At 43.2% G+C, this 19,608-nt stretch overlaps 1 protein-coding gene across 3 annotated transcripts in view; it reads left to right on the top strand.

The window, feature by feature from the left end:
• Nucleotides 1-19,608, top strand: part of PDIA5 (protein disulfide isomerase family A member 5) — a 139,680-nt gene that overhangs the window by 41,304 nt on the left and 78,768 nt on the right. For all 3 annotated transcript variants that reach the window (XM_014599612.3, XM_019480576.2, XM_019480577.2), the window contains exons 6-10: nucleotides 2,454-2,546; nucleotides 4,363-4,423; nucleotides 10,554-10,621; nucleotides 16,510-16,601; nucleotides 16,706-16,777. In XM_014599612.3, coding sequence (XP_014455098.1) covers nucleotides 2,454-2,546; nucleotides 4,363-4,423; nucleotides 10,554-10,621; nucleotides 16,510-16,601; nucleotides 16,706-16,777 — 386 coding nt within the window. The remainder of the gene's footprint in view (nucleotides 1-2,453; nucleotides 2,547-4,362; nucleotides 4,424-10,553; nucleotides 10,622-16,509; nucleotides 16,602-16,705; nucleotides 16,778-19,608) is intronic.

Raw genomic sequence — 19,608 nt, 5'->3', positions numbered from 1 at the left:
GATCAAAGCGTGTGGCGTGTTTCTTTCGGTCTTTTTTACCACCTCATGTCCTTTCAGTGTTGTAACTGATTCTCTCAGTGTGGTGGTTGCTGTGTTATGGACTGGTCCTTGCTCTGATCTTTAACTGTTGGAGTGCAAGAACCTTTGTAGGAAAGTGGGGGGGGTTTTTAAAGTTTTTTTTTTTCTTTATTTGTTCTTATGACTAAACTTTTGCATTTCCTTTGTGCTTTATTTAAAAATAAATAAAACCTTGACAGAGCAGAGGAATAAGTGAAAGGCAGTACACTGCCTGCCCTTGCCAGAAATCGTTACACATCTTTCTTTTCTTTTTTTTCTGGCAGAGAGTGAGAGACTGAATGAATTTAAATCTCTCTCTCTCTCTCTCTCTCTAATCTCCCCATCCTCTAACAGCATCTGTTGCTACATGGCTGAACTTCACAGATGGGGATTCCTGAAACTAGAGTAGTCAATCACACTCATTAGCAGCTCAGAGACTGACCCCTGTCTCTCTTCCCTTGTGTATATCTGAGATTTAGGCACAGCCTAGTCCAGGCAGAGAGAGCACTGCTTGATGGGACATTCTTAACTGCAGTGCATCTCCCTCTCCTTCCATGGCGCATGTTATTGAGCCTTCTCCAAACTGGTTGGGGCTGGACAGGCTGGTATGGCTAAAGCACCTCGATCCTGTTTATATTACATCCATGTTTTAGAATATGGTTTGTCCTGCTTAGATGGGACCCATGTGTTACCATCAGGCAAAAAGCATGCTGCTACTTTTACAAGTGCCTGTGCAAAAACAACGCTTATACTCTGCACATCTGCTCTTTGGCTCTATGCTAACTTCAGGGACCAGAATATGTTGTCAACGGAGGGGTTTTTTAATTGTTTTTTTTACTCTTCGTAGCTCTGCAGTGGCAACTCCTACAGTAGCCTGAGCCAGAATCTGTTTCTTCTTGTCAGTTTATTATTTTCCTCAGCTCCCATCAGTAGTGCCTGGGCAGCCCCACTGAAAGCAAAAATTGCCAAGATGTCACTGGCCTTGCCTGGACTGGAATAAAAGCTGTATTAATACATTAATTAATACATGTGCAAATCAATTAATGCATTTGCAAAGCCTGTTCTAGACAAGTCCTTAACATGAGCTCAGCTGACTGGGCATCAGTCCAGACTTTGATTTGACCAGGTCATCATGTGTTATAACGTATGTGGCAATGGCATGCAAGAGTGTTCAAATAAAGATCTTGCAGGGGCAGGTTGCTTGTGCCTGAGATCAGAAGATCTACAGTGCAACTCCCTTTCTTTGTTGATGCAGCAACATCTATTAATCGTGTCCACAAAAAGAGAAGGCCGTCTGCACTTAATGTAAGAAGAGAAGAAGTCCGTTTTCTGCCTGTTTTGTCGTTCTAGAGGGCAGCAAAAGACAAGGGAACTGGGTTGTTTGAGTGAAATCCATGCTTATCCCCCTCCTTGAGCACTGACGTTACAGCAATCATCATGGGTTGCTCAGGCCTCCAATGCCAAAGTTGGTTATGTCACAGCTCACAAAGGAGGCTGGTCATAAATGAAATCCTACCTCCGTTAAACTCGATATCAAAATTACCATCGTCTTATCTTGACCCATTTCACCCATGGTCTTGAGTTGTAGCTGACTTCCCTTGGGCTAACTTGTTTTGATATGACCAAATATCTGTGATCTGCCAAATCTACATCAGCCCTGGAAGATGTTCTGCATGTATGTTTGTTTAAACCTTAAGCTCATACGTTGTGGAATATTTAACTGTGGTGTAAATAGAAACTTTTTTGCGTTACTCCCAGCTGGCTTCTTTCCTCTTCTGGTTCCTTGTTACACCCTGGCTGAAATTAAGGTGTAAGCTGAGTTAGGTGGAAAATGGCACGAGGAGGAAACTAGCAAAATAGTCTTTCTCAGACCAACTAACTTTTAGTCCCCAAGCTCTGGACTGTGATGCTCTTCATAGGAGTAGCATCTTCCTCTCTGAATTGGCCCCAAACTGAAGAAGGGTGTGAGAATTTGCGTGGCATAGGAAGCTAGGCCAGGGAAGCAGATGTGGAGGGGCTGCAGTGCTGAAGGTGGGGTAGTTGAGGCCCCATGCACTGCTGCCACACTTCTCTCTACACTCAACATGTAGAGGGCCCACATCTGTCATACTTTCCCCTCCTTAGAGGGAACAAGGGCCAGCGAGCTGTGAGTCATTCAAGGAGCATAAACTTTCAACCAGGCCCACAACTCCACTCTATGTCCTAAGGAACTTCTGCTTCCTAGAGATTATGGCTGCATTGGTCTTACCTAAAGCAAGCTAGTGCTAGGGCAGAATAGCATTGGCGTTACTTGTGGGAGAATACACAATGTGGAAGGATGGGGTTCAAGATGGTGCCTGTCTCGTATTTTGTTTCAGTTTTACACTTAAAGGCCCATTTCTTTCCATTCATTGCAGTCCATGGTGGCCTTTCTAAAGGATCCAGAAGGAGCTCCATTGTGGGAGGAGGATCCAGAAGCCAAAGATATTGTACATGTCGACAGTGAAAAGGTATTTTGAACGTATAGACACAGGGCATTGGTGAATGTAACATTGTTAAGAAGCATCAATATAAGCCCCATTGTCTCCCTTCTACTGAGGAGGAAACTAGGGCAAGAGTTAAATGATTTGGCCAACTCAAAGACCTGTTTGCTATGGAGCCGGATCTCCTCACTCCCTGTCTTAGCTGTACTCGGCACCCTGCTGCTGGGTATAGACCTTGCCTGGGATTTCTCCTTGCTTGGCATGGTGTTGCCATGTACCTATACACATTCAATTTAAATACATCCAAAGATCTGTCCCTGTCATGAGGAGCTTGGGGCACAACATAAATGACCTCTAAGATGCTTAATCAGGGCTTAGGTGCCTGAGTCCCAAAGATCCAAATCAGCTCTGCTCACTGAACATGCCACCACTTAGGTGCCTAGATGCATTAGTCTTTTCCATTTTGGCCCAATACGGTCACTAGTTGTCTAGACTTGGGCTGCTGGACATGTTCAGAAGTCACCCTGAGTAGTTATGTATGTGATTTAGTCCCACCTAAGCTCTGTTGCAAGCTAAACTGGTCTGGGAGGTGTGCAACCTGTGCCTTAAGTCTTAACCCCCATGAAAGAGCTGGATGTATGCATGCTGCTTGATACAAAATGATGGCAATGAGGTAGTGGTGGTGCCTACCTTTTACCCAGTAGCCTGGGTGACTGGCTGATCCCAGCCACCTCTGGGGAGGCACCTCGGTCTCCCAATTCACTGTGTAGAGGAAGCAGAAATACCTTGCCTCGTTTTCTAGATGCCCCTGAGGACAAGGCACCCACGTTTTAGGTGTTGTAGAAGGTAAGTGGTGGCACTTTTGGAGATGGATTAGGATCTATCCTTTAGAGCAGGAGAGAGGAAATTTTATCTCCGTTTCCAGGGTTGTCGTTAAAGTACAGAGATGGCCATGCAGGATGTTTTTGGCAGAGGCAGAAACTGCTGACCCCAGTTTTCCTGTGTCTCAGCTCATCACTGTTGGCCCTTTTCTCTCAGTTCAGTGGAAAGTTTCATCCCACCTTTAAAAGGCCAGGGTCATTGTAGTGCTAACTGCGATTTCCTCTGTAATCATCATTTTGGTGTTTTGTATTATTTTCCAGTCTTATTTTCCAGTCTATTGATTTTTAAAATTTTAATTGATTGGTCTCTAGCTGGTATTTTGTAAAGAGCGTTTTCAATTTTCTACCTTTTGTTTTTGATATTGAGAACAGTTATTTTGACATTCAGTTTTTGTAGGAAGATTAATTTTTAATGTTCACCTTTTTTTACTCTATTATAAACTCTCATGGGGTCGCATTCAATTTAAAAACTTCATCTGGTTTCCCTGCCATGGCAGCACTAGAAAAATCTATTCTTGTGGCCTCTCATGGCCCAGCTTTAGGTTTCATGATGTGGAAACTAAACCTGTCCCAGTTTTTCATAGTCTGACCTCCTCAAATCAGGGTGTAGGTATCTCTGAGAGGACTGGGGAGGAAAATGTGTCTAATTATAAAAACTTTGAAAGCTCTATGGACCAACAATTGTAAACCTCCCACATCTTAGCACTGAAAATTTATCTCAATGTATTTAGGGAATATTTGAGCCCCATGATGATTTATATTAATCCCACTAAGCTGGAGCTGAGTGGAAAGAAGTGATTCAAGTTCTGGCTGTTTGCGAGATTTGTTTTTATTCCTTAACTAATTGAGTAAACAAGCAGGAGTGTCTTTGAATATTATTAACCTTTATTTTTTCAAGTTTAACACCACTAAAAGTGACTGGATGCATTTAACAGGGACTTTTCTGTCTGATTTGTCATTAGGAATTCAGAAGGCTTCTGAAGAAGGAAGACAAGCCTCTTCTGATGATGTTCTATGCTCCATGTGAGTGCTCTGGCACTTTTTTTTATCACTGTCTCCTATGACTGATCATCCCTTACGTCTACCCTGAGCTGAGTAGTGTTCTCCTGACCGCCTCCTCAGTGACTTAAACATTCAGCTCCTTGAACTGACACGCTGCCCTTATCATTTGTCTTCAGTGCTCCTTTGGGTTTCCTCCACTCCTGGCATCTACTCTCTCTCCTGGCCATCCATTTTTCTTGCCCTATTTTTTGCTCTAATCCTGTCTCTCTACCATCTTCTATAAGTGTCAGGTACTGTCTCATCAGGCCACTGGGTCATATCATTTGTACATGACTCATTTTGTGCATGTCTGGTTTTCTCGTGTTCTCTCGGTCTGTGCTAAGCGCATCAGACCAAACCTGTGCAGTATTGTAGGCCCAGCACTCTGCCCCATACAATAATATAAATGCACAGGGTCTATACATACTTTCTGTCATGGTCTCCAGATCTTATGATAAGTAGCAAATCTCCAAGGGAGACTACAGCTCTGAGTGCAGCCTTGTCTGATGTATGACAGAAGGGAGAACTCATTGCTCATGCTGCACACCTGAGGCAGAGTGGTGTGTGGAGTAAACTTAACCCCCAGTCCCTCCCAGCAATTGGGAATGGGGTTTGGTGAGAGGAGGAAGTAGAAAAGAAAGCATATCAAAGTCATAACAAGTTAGAAAATGACAGCAATGTAACAGCCTAACATTGTGTTGCCAGAAGGTTTAGTTTGCTGCATGAGTACATGGTGCCTTCTGACTTCATTCTGCAAACTTTACGGTGTGTGAATATCGAATTGTTGCTATTAGGTGGTTTCTTCAGACTGTTCTTCAAACATAAAGCTCTTATGGTCAAGTACTATTGCACCAGAGCCATTGATCACTTGGAAAGCAGGCAGGCCACAGAAAGGGAACAGTTGCTCAACCATTGAATTTGCCTTGATAGTGGGATTGATGTTAGATGTCACCTGCAATTTGTGGTTATTGCTTTGTTAAAATGAGCCTCCCATGTCAGAACTCTGATAGCACCAAAGGATACTTATCTGTGGCTTCCTGATTCATCATTATGAATCTACCATCATTCTACCTTTAGTCTCACGTGAATATTGCTCAGATGACCAGTACTGCCCATGACTTGACCTGATGGATCAAGAAGAGTGTGCTTTCCTTTTTAATGCCATATACTACAGCACCTTCCTTTGAACTTTGCAGCTGCAGAAGAAAGCTCAGGTTCTACCTCTTATGTGGCTGTGCCATTTTCTGATTTATAGTATGCATTGTAGTGGGCTGCTGCCTTGTTTCAGCATGAGATGATTTGCCTGTTCTGAGCTTGTAAATCACCCCTGGAGGGCCATTCCCAGTTTCCTGAATGCTTTCACTCTTTACCTCTGTTGTTTGTAATCATTTTCCATAGGTCCTCTCCCCAGATGTACCTCAACTTTACCTTTCATTCTTTGTGCCATTCCCCTAGCTGCTCTAGTTTTTCCCAGGCTTCCTTTCTCTGAAAAGCAAGGTACCTGCCAGCTTTCAGTACTTTTACTTTTGCTGCTTCTAGACTGCATGAGGAAGCCTGCGTTTCTTTTTTTACCCTTCTCTAATTTCTCACACCTTAATTTCCTCACTTTTTTTTTTTTTTTTTTTAATACTAACTTCCTAACTTGATTTTTTTTTCCCCCACTTTTCTTTTAATTCTTCCCTCATTCCACTTACCCTGGGAAGACAAACCTCATTCAGGAATCACAGTACTGTGTCGGTTATTAGACTCCGAGGATATTGCCTGCTGTCTTGTGACAGGGCTAACCTCTTGTAGCTCTGACCTATGTCTTGTAGCTGGGAGCAGGAAATCAAGATGAGCCTCTTGCCAGCACTCCTGTGTTTCACACTTATTAACCTGTGCTGGAAGAAAATGTAACCTCTGGCAAGAAATTAGACCGAAATCTCCAAGTCTCGGAAGGAATGATGAAGGCATTTGTAATGTGTCTAAGCTTTCTTGGAATTGGGTGCCACTGCAGAGAAATCAAAGATGGTGAAACTTTCCATTTGGCTATATTGTGGCAGCTTCATAAGGTATCGATAGAAGAACAAATTTATAAATAGGGGTAAGCTGCACTGGTTAAGCTTCCTATTGTGAGATAAGAGCAGACCCATCAAATAGTTGATGCAAAACCACCAATATGTGGTAAGTCTCCTACCATCCTTCACTTACGTAATTTCTCTGTATGTTCCAATAAGCTTTAGAGAGACTCAATACATCCTGTGGGTGGGAAGATGAAGGTGACTGCCAACTGCCAGGCAGTCTCTTGCACTTTCAGGAACACTGCAATCTGCATAAAAATATTACTTGGTGAGAAGATATGTTTTTCTGACAAATTAGCTGCCATATAAGACCATAGTCTGGTCTCCTAAAGCTGTATAATAAAGCCAAGTTAGACCCAACTGAGCAGTTAGACTAGTTGGAGTCCAGATTTAGTCCTGTAACTAGTGCTTGCAAGATTATTGCAGAAAGTGGGCTCCATCTTGCAGCATCCAATGTAAAATATTTGTAGTATAAAATATGGTTAGTTCTATTGCAAACTCGGCTTTTGAAATGGAAGTATTAACAAGCAGCAAAAGAGCACAAGTGCATTTGATATAGAAAATGCACGAATAAAACATATGGCAGGGACCAGATTTGTTTGCAATGCATGTGGAGGAGCAATACAACACAAATATACACGTATGCCAGAGCTGCAGGGTCATGTGTGCAACCAAAGCAACCGCTTTGCAAAAGTTAGGTGTTCTTGGCACCACTTAAAAAACAAAAATAACACAACCCACACAAGAGAAAAAATATACTGTTAGAAGATGGATCTCATGATTCACAGAAGTTTAGGGCTGGAAGGGACCTCGTGAGATGATAGAATCATAGAAGTAGGGTCGGAAGGGACCTTGTAGATCTTCAAGTCCGACCCCCTGCCTGGGCAGGAGGAAAACTGGACTCAAATGACCCCAGCCAGGTAGGCATTGAGCCGCTTCTTAAAGACCCCCAGGGTAGGAGCCAGCACCACTTCCCTTGGAAGTTGGTTCCAGATCCTAGCCGCCCTAACTGTGAAGTAGTTCTCACGGATGTCTAATCTGAACCTACTCTCCAACAACTTGTGGCCGTTATTCCTTGTTATCCCAGGGGGCGCTAGGGGAAACAAGGTCTCCCCCAAACCCCTCTGGTCCACCCTAGTAAGTTTTTATAGACAGTCACCAGGTCCCCCCTCAGCCTTCTCCTTGTAGGGTCTGCCCTGCTGTCCCTGGATCATGCGAGTGGCCCTCCTCTGGACCCTCTCCATGTTGTCCACATCCCTCTTGAAGTGGGGTGCCCAGAACTGGACACAGTACTCCAGCTGTGGCTTGACCAGTGTCACGTAGAGGGGGAGGATCACCTCCTTGGCCCTACTTGAGATGCACCTGTGGATGCACGATAAGGTCTGGTTAGCCCTGCTGACCGTGACCTCACGTTGTCGGCCTATGTTCATCTTGGAGTCAGTGATGATCATCGGGTCCAAACCCCCTCTGGGCAGGAAAGTCTGCAGGGGTCAAATGATGATGAAAATAATGATGATGATAATGGATATCATTATTATCAAAGACTGGTGATGAAGATGGAGTAAAGTGCCTAGGTCTCTCGAGGTAGTTGCAGCCATTGCTTTTACAAAAGACTAGTGCCTACTCAGCTATGTTTTACATGGCCAGCACAAATGTGAACACCTGAGATGAGGCCAAAATGTTTGATCTGTAGAAGGACACCTACCCCGCATTGAAGTTTTCAATCAATGTAACACCATTGGTGAGAGCAATTTTGTAGTCAGTGTAGGGTGGATCCACACAAGGCAACAGTGAGAATGAGTTCAGAGCTCGAGGGAGAGAGGACAGTAGCTTAGGTGATGTTTTTTGAAGGCACGCCTTTATTTTCTAAAGGGAATCTAGAAGAGTGCAACTTTTTAAAAAGGGGAAGGGTGGGAAGAGGGAGGATCGTAGCCAGTTGGAAACTCATGATGAGTTGGTGGGATGAGAAGTAGAAAGCAAAGGCACCCTTGCTGCTGATGTGGTAGTGAACATGAAGGCAACAGGCTGAAGTGTCCAGGAGCTGAAACCAGCTGTTGAGTGGACTGCATCAGATTAGTTTAGTTTATATTGGTTCAGGCTTTGGTGAAATGGATGGTTGTGCCGTGTACATTGTGAAATCACCTTCATTTGAACTGGCACCAATCCTCTGTGTTGTTGACAATCTCAGAAGGCAGGGATAGGATGGTCATGGGACCTGGAGTCCTTCTCTCTTGTAAAAAGGTATTTCTCCAAGCTGGAGCAGACGCTCATTGATGAGGCCGACCAGAATCCTTGTTGCTAAAATTTCCAGGCAACAGTAGCAGATATTTGTCATGTAGCCTACGGCATTACTGATCATTGTTTTCCTGCTGTGCCATTGCCTGTAAAATAAATCTGACTATCATCACTGTGGTCCCAGGAGTAGTTCAGAGACATCTCTTCTTTGATGCATAACAACTTAGTCATCGCCCTGCCCCCATATCTCGCTTTACTTGGCAGCAGTAAAACCCTCTGGTTTACAAAGCGATTTATTTTCTAATCTACTTAGCCTCCTACAGCACATTCCAGCCACATGTCTTCACTCTCTTTTCCCTAGCAAATCTGCCTTGTCTTTTGCCCAGCATTTGGGGTTTCCATGTGTTACTAGAGGCTCTTCTTTGAACTGACCTCTTCCCTAGGCAATCAGGATAGCATTAGTGGTCTTCCAGTGTCTTTTTAATATGTTCAGGAGAGGTGCCTCCAATTCAATTCCTGATGCTTGCTAAAACTCCAGTTAAATCTGAAGAGGACTCATTTTAATGTGCAAAAGACTGGTTTCTGATTTGCTTGCGCACTGGAGCCCAAGTTTGGAGCTTGGAGTTTGGCAAGTGAAGGCCTTTCCCTTGATGTAGGAGAAAGGTTCATGCATTTTGAGCGTTCCAGGGGAGTATTGATTGCTTGGAGCAAGGGTAGGCAGCTCCTGGCATGGGTGCAAGAGCATGGCATGCAAAGGCGTTTGGCTGGGCATGCACGCCTCGGGCAGGCGGCAGGGGAGTTACTGGGACTGCTGCCACAACAAGGAATGGGCCCCTTGCTGCTCTCCCGCTATCCGCCCCTGGCACACCAAGATCTTACAAGTCAAGGTTGTGGGTGTTTTTGGCACCCTACCCAAAAAACGTTGCTGACCCCTGGTGTAGAGGATCAGGCTCTTTGGCTGCCTATACATGTGCTTGGGGGGAGGCATTTTAATTGAAGTGGTTCCCGGAGAGTCATTCCAATTAAAACAGCTCACCGTCGCATGTATTATTAAGCCCCACCACATTTCAAAATGGCCATGGGACACTAACTAAAGCTAATTTGACGAGCTTTAGTTAAAGTGCCCACAGCCATTTTGAAACGTGGGGTGGGGCTTAATCTACGTGATGCCCGAGGCAATGCCAGACCGTTCTAATTAGAATGAGGAGAAGCCTCGGTTAATTGAATCTGCTTGTTCTCAGTCTAATTAGAATGTGAATGAGCACATCTCTGGGCAGTCTTTAATTTTAACCTTCCTGTCTAGCTCTGCTAAAGACAGGCTGTGAGCAGGGCTTACTTCCAGCACTGGGAGTGTATTTGTTAAGTGGAAGTGGAGAGATGTGTTTAATAAAGGCTGAGCAGAGCTGTTCTGATCATTTTATTTGTGGGGAAGTGGTGGTTGGGAATGCTGTTTCAAATGTTAAGCATTTCAATGAATGTTAGCCCAAAAACGTGAAACTACTTCTAGTTCATCATGCTACCTCTCATCATGCTGCTACTTCTAGAATTAGGACCTGAAAGATGAATTTGACTAATATGGATAAATGCACACTTTTCAAAAAGGAAAATGAAGATGGATCTACTGTACATCTGGATTTTGTTTACAAATGTGACCTTTTTTTACCTTAGCTTTTTGGCTATGCTAACACTTGGAAAGTAGTTTCAAAAAGCATTTTTCCTTATCTTTTACTGTCTGACATGCCACATTTCATCTGGGAGAGTAGTCTGAAGGTTGGCATTGCTGAAATGTTCACTATCTTCATTTTCTGTTTCCCCAGGGTGCGGCGTGTGTAAGAGAATGATGCCAGCTTACCAACAGGCAGCCACAGACCTGAAGGGTAAATATGTAAGTGAGAAGATGGCACGAGGCATATGTTAAATTCATTTGTTTTATCTTTTTTGAGGATGTAATGCTGTAGAGATTAATCAAATAGGGAATTTTAACTGATACTAGGTTGAAGGAGAAATATTTGAAGCCAACTCCAGCAAAAAAAGGACCATCTCCACTCCTTTTATTTGATTCTAGTAATGTATTTTCTCTCATAAGACAAGCCCTGGGGTAAAATATAGACTTCGTTTTTTTGAAAAGCAGAATGAAAAATAAAAGATCTTTCCTTTATAGTAAGTAACTGAGTAGCAGCAGCTAGGGAAGGAGCTGAATCGTGTTAGTTCCCTGAAGATTTTACTTTCACTTCAGCTTGGTAAGGCAGAGCTGCTCTTACCATATTTCTCGCATGTAATGCCCACCACAATTTCCAGAAGCTGTTTTTTGGAGGCAAAGTGGTTGTTTCATTCAAGAAAATATGATATTTTGGAGTCTGAAGGGTAGACACACTACCTGAATCCAAAGTGGCTTTCTCCAGAACAGGCTGTGTATCTGATTCTGCAAATGCTTATAAATATAAGCTCTGAGCATTTAAGTAATCCCATGAGCAGAGGAAGGGTTTTGCAAAATTGGGATCTAATACTTTTATTTAACCTGGAAACCTATCTGAGAGTGTGGGCAAAAGTGTCTCTCTGAAGCATTCATTTACATTTTTACCATTTACCTAGTTTTATACACTGTGCTTGGAGGAGAAAATGGAATTTGTCTCTACCTCAGTAAGGAGGCTGATTCTTAACTGGAAAGCACAGGAATTGATAGAGCTTTTTGTTTTATTTTGGCTGTTTTAATATTCCAAACAATGTCTAATGAAGTTTTAGATAAGTTTAAAGAGCTTTTAAATAAGTTTAATAAGCAAATTTCATGGAATAATCATGTGTTGTGTGTGCAAGACATAGCACTGATACTCTTCAAATAAGACATGGGCACCCCCTGGTTCAAGACTTTAAATATGTATTTTATAAATAAATTCAGAGGGCATTTAAGGCGAAAGGAAAGCCAGTGCTGGAGACTTGGGCATGTTGTAGTTTAAGCAGTGTTTGCTTTCAGCCTGACTGCTTACCATTCACTTTGTCACAGTTTGCTGGCTTTACTCAAGAGAGGCTGTGTGTGGCAAAGCAAATGATGAAGACTGAGGTTCACTGGCAGGGCATTCCAGTCACTACATCTCAAGAGCATTAGAAATCCTCAGGATCTCACATGCCCACAAATAGCTGTTAAACACGGTAAAAGTTTGTTTGCCTAGGGCTAATTCAAAGGGAACTTGCATTTATTTAGAGAACAGTATGGCTCTTTAAATATCTTTAAAAGCATTCTGGTCAGATGAAACATCATTAAAATCCCACCTGTCCTGTCATTGGAATTTACACTAAGTTCCTCTTCAAGATGTTCCTATCTCGGGACTGGTGAGTTTTAAGGCTCTGTGACTATAAATTTACAGGAATTGGAAGCATCAAGAGAGCTAGACGTCTTGCACTGTGCAGAATGCGCTCTATTTTCCTGTAACTTTCCTTTTGCCTTGGCTGCAAGCAATCTTCTTTTTCTTTTTCCAAGGAGTTGTGACTTAGGCTGGAGAAGTTATTGTTGTGCCTTTCTGCCAGGTTTGATCGTTTCCTTCCATATTTTTACCCAGTGAGATATGAATGCTGGGGTCCTTGTCCTACCTTGAGCTTTGAAGCATAGGCCTGTACTTGTGCAAATTGTTACTAAGGTAATTGGGGCTGCACCTTAGGGTAAGGTGATCAGTCTACAGGCAATCGGTTTGGACAAACATCCTACCTAACATGTCAGTTGGGAGGGGGGGTGCTGTTTTCCCACAAGCTTAATCCTTTTGGTCTAAATCCAAGTCCAGCTCTCCATGGATTAATGCTTCTCTACTAACCAACTCTTTTTCCATCTGTACACTTCACTGTGTCTAAAGCAAAGTAAGTTCTTTATTATACTGCACTATTTCCCAGCGAGGTTCTTTAAAGTAGTAATGATCTCCAAATCAGAGATTTCCACATAGTTTATGACTGGCGTGGATGAGCTGAGGGTTTGGCCTTTTTAACCCAAGCAGTCATTACCTGCCAGGAAATGCCAGGCTTGGAGGTCATTATTCCTATTATAAAGTTAGAAAATAAAATAAAGTAACTGCCTCTTTAATAGGTTGTAAAAATGAAAAGGTGAACCGTACCTGACATTGGTTACTGTATTCTGCTGTTGGGACTGGTCTTTTCCTGTTAGTGCTATAACCAAGAAGAAAGCTGGATGACATTTTCAGTGTTACATTGGGTTTACACTTTGCATTAAATCTCAAACCAGCTCACGGTGAAGTAACCTTAGAGATGGAAGCTTCCAGCTGTCCTACTAGTGGGGTTAATTTCTGCTAATAACCTTGAATTCCTGTAACCGGTGCACTCTGGTCTCAATTCGGGAAAGTATCCCTAGTCAGCAAAGGACTTAAGCATATACTTAAGTCTCATTTGACTTCACGAGGTGGGTTAAGTGCTTTGTTGAATAAGCATGAGCCAAAATCCATCCTTTCTTGAATTGGGGTTGTCTTCCTTCAGCACAAGCAAAATGTACATGCCATGCAGTCCTAATATTTCAGCTCTGTCGGGTAAAAGGAAGGAATTGTTTAATTCTAGTTTGTTTTTTAGTTGGGGTATAACACGCATTGAAATTCTGAGTCTGTCGAAATGTGTTTATTATACTCTGCATATTGTGTGCAGATTTAGATGTAGATAGGAAACATTTAGATGTAGGTAGGAAACAATTTTGGAGTACCTGTTTTAAAATGAGCTTGTTATAAGAAAATAGTTGCATATATTACATTTGAAAAATGTCTTTCTGATGACAACAAAGACGGGGAAAAATGTCCTCATTCATTCTGATGACTGATAAGTCACTGGAGGGGAAATCATGTGTTAGTTATTCTGAGAGACCGTTCTTAGAGACCCCTGTTGGCAGACTGTTTGTGTGCTATTTAATTGCATGAAATCAGCAAATATCAAAAAAGTTTTTTAAAATAATGTGCAACACTCCTGCCTGGAAGCCTTGATTTCCGTGTCTCTAGGAGTTCTCAAATCATGTGTTAAACCAAAATTAGGGTAATTTCTTATCTCCATTGAAGTCTCTGAGGCATATAGGCTGCTGCGTTCACTTAGGGTGACTGCAGCTGGACTCTCAACTTTTGTACATCATTATGGCCTAATTGAAATCAGTAGCACTGTGAAAGTTCACACCAGCTGAGCATCTGGAATGCCCTGGAACACCTTTATGGACTCCAGGGGTCCTCTGAACTCCAAGCACATGAGAGTTTAGTAATTTAACATGCAAGAGAAAATCTAACAAGCCACATTCTCCATCCCCTTTTGCCCCTTGTGTAGCCATTTGCACCAAGCAAAGTTACTACTGTGAGACTACCACTTTTTTTTTTTAACCCACTGTCACCTCCTGTTATTGACAACATAAGAGTCAAAGTGTTGGAGAATCAGGCCCAGTACTTTTTATGAATCAAGTAAATGGTTGGTTTCCTTTGAATAATCAAGAAGTAAAATCAGCAGAGAGCTAATAAAGACATATTCTTTACTCTGCTCCTTTCAGTGCTCCAGGTGTCCTTCCCAGGGCAGGGGAGGAGACACCAAAATGTCATCTTTTGTGACTCTCTCCTATATGTCCTGAGGAGAGACTGACCTCACGAGGAGTCTATATGGGTTTTTTTGGTCTGTGCAGTTTGCTGCCATTAGGAAACTAGCATTAAATTCTGATGTGGTATTTCAGTTGGAAAAAGAAAACCCTGTTTTCAGAGGGGAGGAAGAGGGTTTGGATTATGACCATGCTGCTAAAATGATTTAAAATATCAATGTCTTCTGTCTGGAGTTAATCTTGAAGTTGTATCTCCACAGCTAGCCAGCTAGAATTCTGTATATCCAAGGCCTACAGAAACATTTAAGAAAGTTTCATCCTCAAATCTCCACTATTTAAAAGTACTTCAGCCACCCATCATCTTACCTACAGGGAAACAGTATTGGGAACTCCTTTGTCTTGATGCTTAATTTTGATTGCTAACCTGCCAGTCTCGCTGAGTATAAATAGACGTCTCCGTTGTGTTGCTATAACAGTTTTTACTTATTCACTCATATACAGACGTGTGTACCATTTGTCACACCACAGGTGCCTCAGTTCATGGCCCCTGACAGAAGGCAGCAGTAATTTCTGCTACTTCCTTGTGGCAGATGTCTGCTAGCTTTATGGCATGAGAGTGCAAGCATCCTGGAGCTGCCTGCACTCTCCAGCATCCCTAGGCAGGTGGTCTTGATGGTTTGAGGGACCTGATCCTATGCACCTGCTCAAGATCAAGCCCCAGGAGCCCCTGCCCAGCTTTCTTCACTCAGGTTACAAACAGATGTGGCCTGACATCCATTTGTGTCCCCCATAAAAATGTTTATGGGGTACAAATGGTGAGCAAATAGATGTCCATACCCTTTGTCGTGCCACATGAGAGACAAATTAGTGGTGCAACAGAAGGTAGTAATAAATGCTGCTTTATTGTGGTGGGTGTCTGTTGGCTCTCTGCTTAGAGAGAGGTTCACTGGGGGAATCTCAAGCCATCTCTCTACAAGTGGGGGGAAGACAGGATTCCCCACTTAAACCCACCTTGGGATCTTGGGGGCATGTCTTCATAAGTGGGGAAAGCCCACACAGGTCCTAGCTTGGAGGCAAAGGACCTGGGGAATCCCTGGTGCCGTGTGCTTCCAGACTGGGACCCATTCACCCAGACCTGCCACTGCAGTTGCATCTAGGTAAGTGGGAAAAGCTGGGCAGGTGCCTTCAAGGCTTGAGGAGTCTGATCCTGCCTGGGAATTCCTGGGGTAAGCAGGACCAGGCCCCACAAGAACATATCGCCCCTTGCCCCGCACCTTCAATGGGCAGGACGAGGGATGATGTGTTTCACCCAATGAGGCAGATCAGTTGTCATGACACATCATGGCATGGCAGACCCGCTGCATTCAGCCGTGTCTATTTCTAGCCTAAGGTCCCGGAGACCAATGGGCAAGGCACCAGATAACAACATGTTTCGTCCAGTGAACTGGAGCGGAGATGATGGGACGCAACCCAGTAAAGCTGATCTGCTTCATCTGTCTGTCTGTTTATGCCCACTGAGACCTAGTCACTGCACCCTCTTGCTGGTTTCACTTTTCATAACACAGGAACAAAAGCTTGCCTGCCTTGCGAGACCATATAGTTCCTGTCCCTGAAGTGTATGAGTAGCATGTATTATTTCCCCCAGTTATCAAAAGGCTATAAAATGTATAATAAAAAATGACAGGGCAAATGATTGTTTTGAATGATCTTGTTTACTTCGTTCAGAGCCCAAACCTGCTCTAGAAGCCTCTAAAGAGGTGTTGTTTCCTGTTGCCTAAATGAGCATAAGCCTTGTTTTCAAACTGCAGTAATGGTTTTGTGTGGTTTTGCCCTCTAATAATTGCCCGTTTAAGCTGCTTTTCAGTCAGATCTTAAGCTTGCTGCCCTGGTAGAAGCTGAAGAGGTGGGGACAGAATGGCCTGTTAACGTCCCTACACTTTGTAAGCTGTGATACTTGAACTGAAAAATATAGTCAGGCCTGCCACTTGAAATATCAATACCCAGCGAGAGCAATAGTAATGCTCCCGAATAAGTCCCCTTTGGGTGCTTCAGATTTTAGAGAGTGCGTATAAATATGGGAAGATTCTTGTCCAGAAAACAGGGGAAGGTGATGAGCTACTTAAAGGCTGTTTTTACACACTATATGTAATAGGCCAGAGAGACTGTGCTAGGATGAATAGCAGGATGGCAAAGAAGCATGCGGCTCTGTTTTCTTGTTTCAGGTACTTGCGGGAATGAATGTTTACTCTGCTGAATTTGAAAGGATAAAGGAAGAATACGGTGTCCGGGGATACCCTACCATCTGCTATTTTGAGTCAGTTTTGCTTATTTCTTCTTTAGAAATCATACACTAAATTGTAATTTCTTGTTCCTCCTTATCCAGGGCAGGGGCTAAAACTTGTTTTGTTGCATTAATAGGAAAGGAAAGTTCCTCTTCCACTATGAGAACTATGGTGCTACAGCAAAGGATATAGCAGAGTGGCTGAAGAGGTAAGGCATTGTACTTTATGAACTATACCTTTTATGTACTATACTTGCTGTAAACAGCAGATCAGTCTAGGGATGACACCTCTTCCTTCTCTGCCCTCACCCTTCCTCCCTGAACAAATAAACCTTGTCTAACCTGTTACAGCTGAACTTAGCTCTAATGTTTGTTTTCATCATGCCTGCCACCTTAACATTTGTATTATGGGCCTAATATAAGACTATCTCTGACCAATAGGTTGTGAACAGAAGGATCTGCTGTTCTTTGGGCCCCAACTCCATTAAAACGTGGACCTAAATTTTCAGGTGTTTGTTTGTGGGTAATTGACAGGAAACGCTTTGAAACACAAGACAGTATAATGTATTTCAGCACTTTAAATCAGCAGGAGCTGTTAAAGTGTGTTGAATTACCATATTTCTTCAATCCAAGGTGAGGGGTTTTTTCCCCCCCACATTTAACATGAGATGGGGTAGCCCTTTGTCTGGAATTTGAGTACAAGGTGGGGCTCCAGCTCTAACTTGGACTTGGGTTAGGAGCTGCAGCTGCTGTCCCTCTGCCACCTTTATTTCTACCCCGCCCTGCAGCTCCAGTTGGGAGTACAGAGCTCCAGCTCTGGCCCTGGCCTTGTGGCAAGAGCTGCCATTGTCACAATCACTGCTGTCTGTCTGGGCAGAGACTAGAGCTGGAGCTGTGACCAAAGGTAAGCAGTGGTGGAGATGGGAGCTAAGTATATGAGGGAGGCAGAAGCATTGGTGGGAGGAAGGAACAGGAGGCAAGGTGTGGGGGTGTGCAAGCAAACGGGGGGGGGGGGGGGACAAGTGGCAGTGGGCAAGGTATGCGGGGGACAAGGGTTAGGGGTCAGGGTGCTTTCCCCTCTGCTGCTGCTTTTCACGCTGCAGCTGTGGGAGGAATGAATTTAAGATGATCCTCTGATAATTTGATTCTATACATGGAAAATTATAACAGATTTATAAATTTTCTATATATAGAATCCAATTACTGGGGCTGGGGATTGTCTGAAAGTTGAAGTCATCTTGTATTGGGGAAAATATGGTAGTCATGAAAAATCAAAGCAGCCAAAATCCTAACTCAAAAAAAATTATTCTGTAAGTGCCTCTGATGGTACCATCAGCTTAGTGTGATGGACTCTACCTGGAGGTAGTTATTTGTCATGGCAAATATTTTGGGGGTTACAGGAATTTATGGGAATCGCAGTGGAGTTGCTATAAATGTTTGCTGAAACACTTTTTTGATTAGATGTTCAGTGGGGCAAATCAACGTGGCTTCCTCAAAGACGGTGGAAGTACTCGTACAATGCATGAGAATCTCTGTAGAATATATACCAGTTCACGGCAGCCATGTTTCCCTTCCACTCCCCCAACTTTATTTTTCCCCTGCCCATCTCAATTAATAGCTTAGACAACCCAGCCTCCTCCTTTTTCCCTTTGCTGTCTCTCGTCCCCTCTTCATTGCTGTTGAAGTGCAGAGGAACTGGTATCAGGCATAGCAGTTGGCCTGGACTTGCAGACATTTCACCCTGCTGAGACCCAGGAGTGCAGCCTAGGCATTGCTCTGTGACATCAACAGGAGACTTGCATGCACAGGGGGGACAAAATGCTGAAGCTGAGTAATACGGTGTGGATCAAAGAGGAGAAATTTGGCCGTAGTCTTTAAGCCTCTTTCAGCCCATTAAGCCTTCAGACATGAATAAGCAAGAAAGCAGCTCTGGAGACGACACTGAGATGATCACTCCCTTGGAGCAAGGATATATGACTTCCATCACCTGGACCTTTTTATGCTTTTCAGCTCTGCAAGGATGTGGTTATCTCCTGGCTACCACATGTGAGACATTAGATGTTTGCAGGGGGGGAGGGGTTCAGTCTGCCCACATACTATCCAGATAATCCCTGTAATATGCAGTGCTTTTATATCAGTGCTGCAACAGTTAGTGAACACAGCTACTGGAGGCAGAGCAGAACAGCTGCAAGCTCTTTCCAATGATAATCTCTGCTAACAAGCCACGGTGGGCTTTGGCTGATATTTCAGCAGGCCAGAGATAAAGACAGCTGTTTGTCCTCACTTAATTTTCAGTACATGCTTAATAGTTTCCCAAAAGACAATCTCAGCAGTTGCTTTTTTGCCCCTTTTTGTATCTTTTTAAAGAAATCACTTTCAGGAATTGTGCATACTTAATATCTCTGGTAATTGATGTTACAATTAATACTGTATATAGGATAAATCTAGTACATGCATAATATTGTATCACTTAGAGGGATATTTAGTACAGGCAATCAAATGCTGTGGCAAGGTTTTGAGAGCCTAAAATTGTAATTAAATAGCTACAGGACAAATGCATATGCTATAAATTTTAAGTATCCTTTAATTCAAGTCCTTGCCAAATAACTCATCCTTGAACTATGTACTGATAACTATTTTTATCTAATAACTGATAATTTTTTTTTTTTGGCAGTATTTGTTTTGGGCTATTTCTCTTTATCTCTATCGCATATAGAAATTGGTTCCTTTTTTAAAACAAAAAAAATAGGGGGAAAGCTGCTGAGTGTGCTTGGCAGAACTTGGATCCAGTATCCTATCTCTAAACTTCGGGAGGGCTTGCCTCTGGGTTCAGATTTCTCAGCTTGGGTTGTCTTGAGTGTGAGAGGAACTGGAGGGCAGAGAGAGGCCACTGAAAACTCAGCATCATGCTCTGCTTTCCTGTAGAGCATCATGATCTGATGAGTAGGCCGGCCAGCAACACTGAACAGCAGGGATTTGTCACTGCAGGGATGTCTGTTGTGGTAGGTGATAGGACACACCTCTGCGACGTGTGTTTACA

The sequence above is a fragment of the Alligator mississippiensis genome, chromosome 4 (genome assembly GCF_030867095.1).
Source record: "Alligator mississippiensis isolate rAllMis1 chromosome 4, rAllMis1, whole genome shotgun sequence".
Classification (NCBI taxonomy): Eukaryota; Metazoa; Chordata; order Crocodylia; family Alligatoridae; genus Alligator; species Alligator mississippiensis.
The sequence above is the reverse complement of the archived record's forward strand: the minus strand, read 5'-3'. Positions and strand labels throughout refer to the sequence as shown.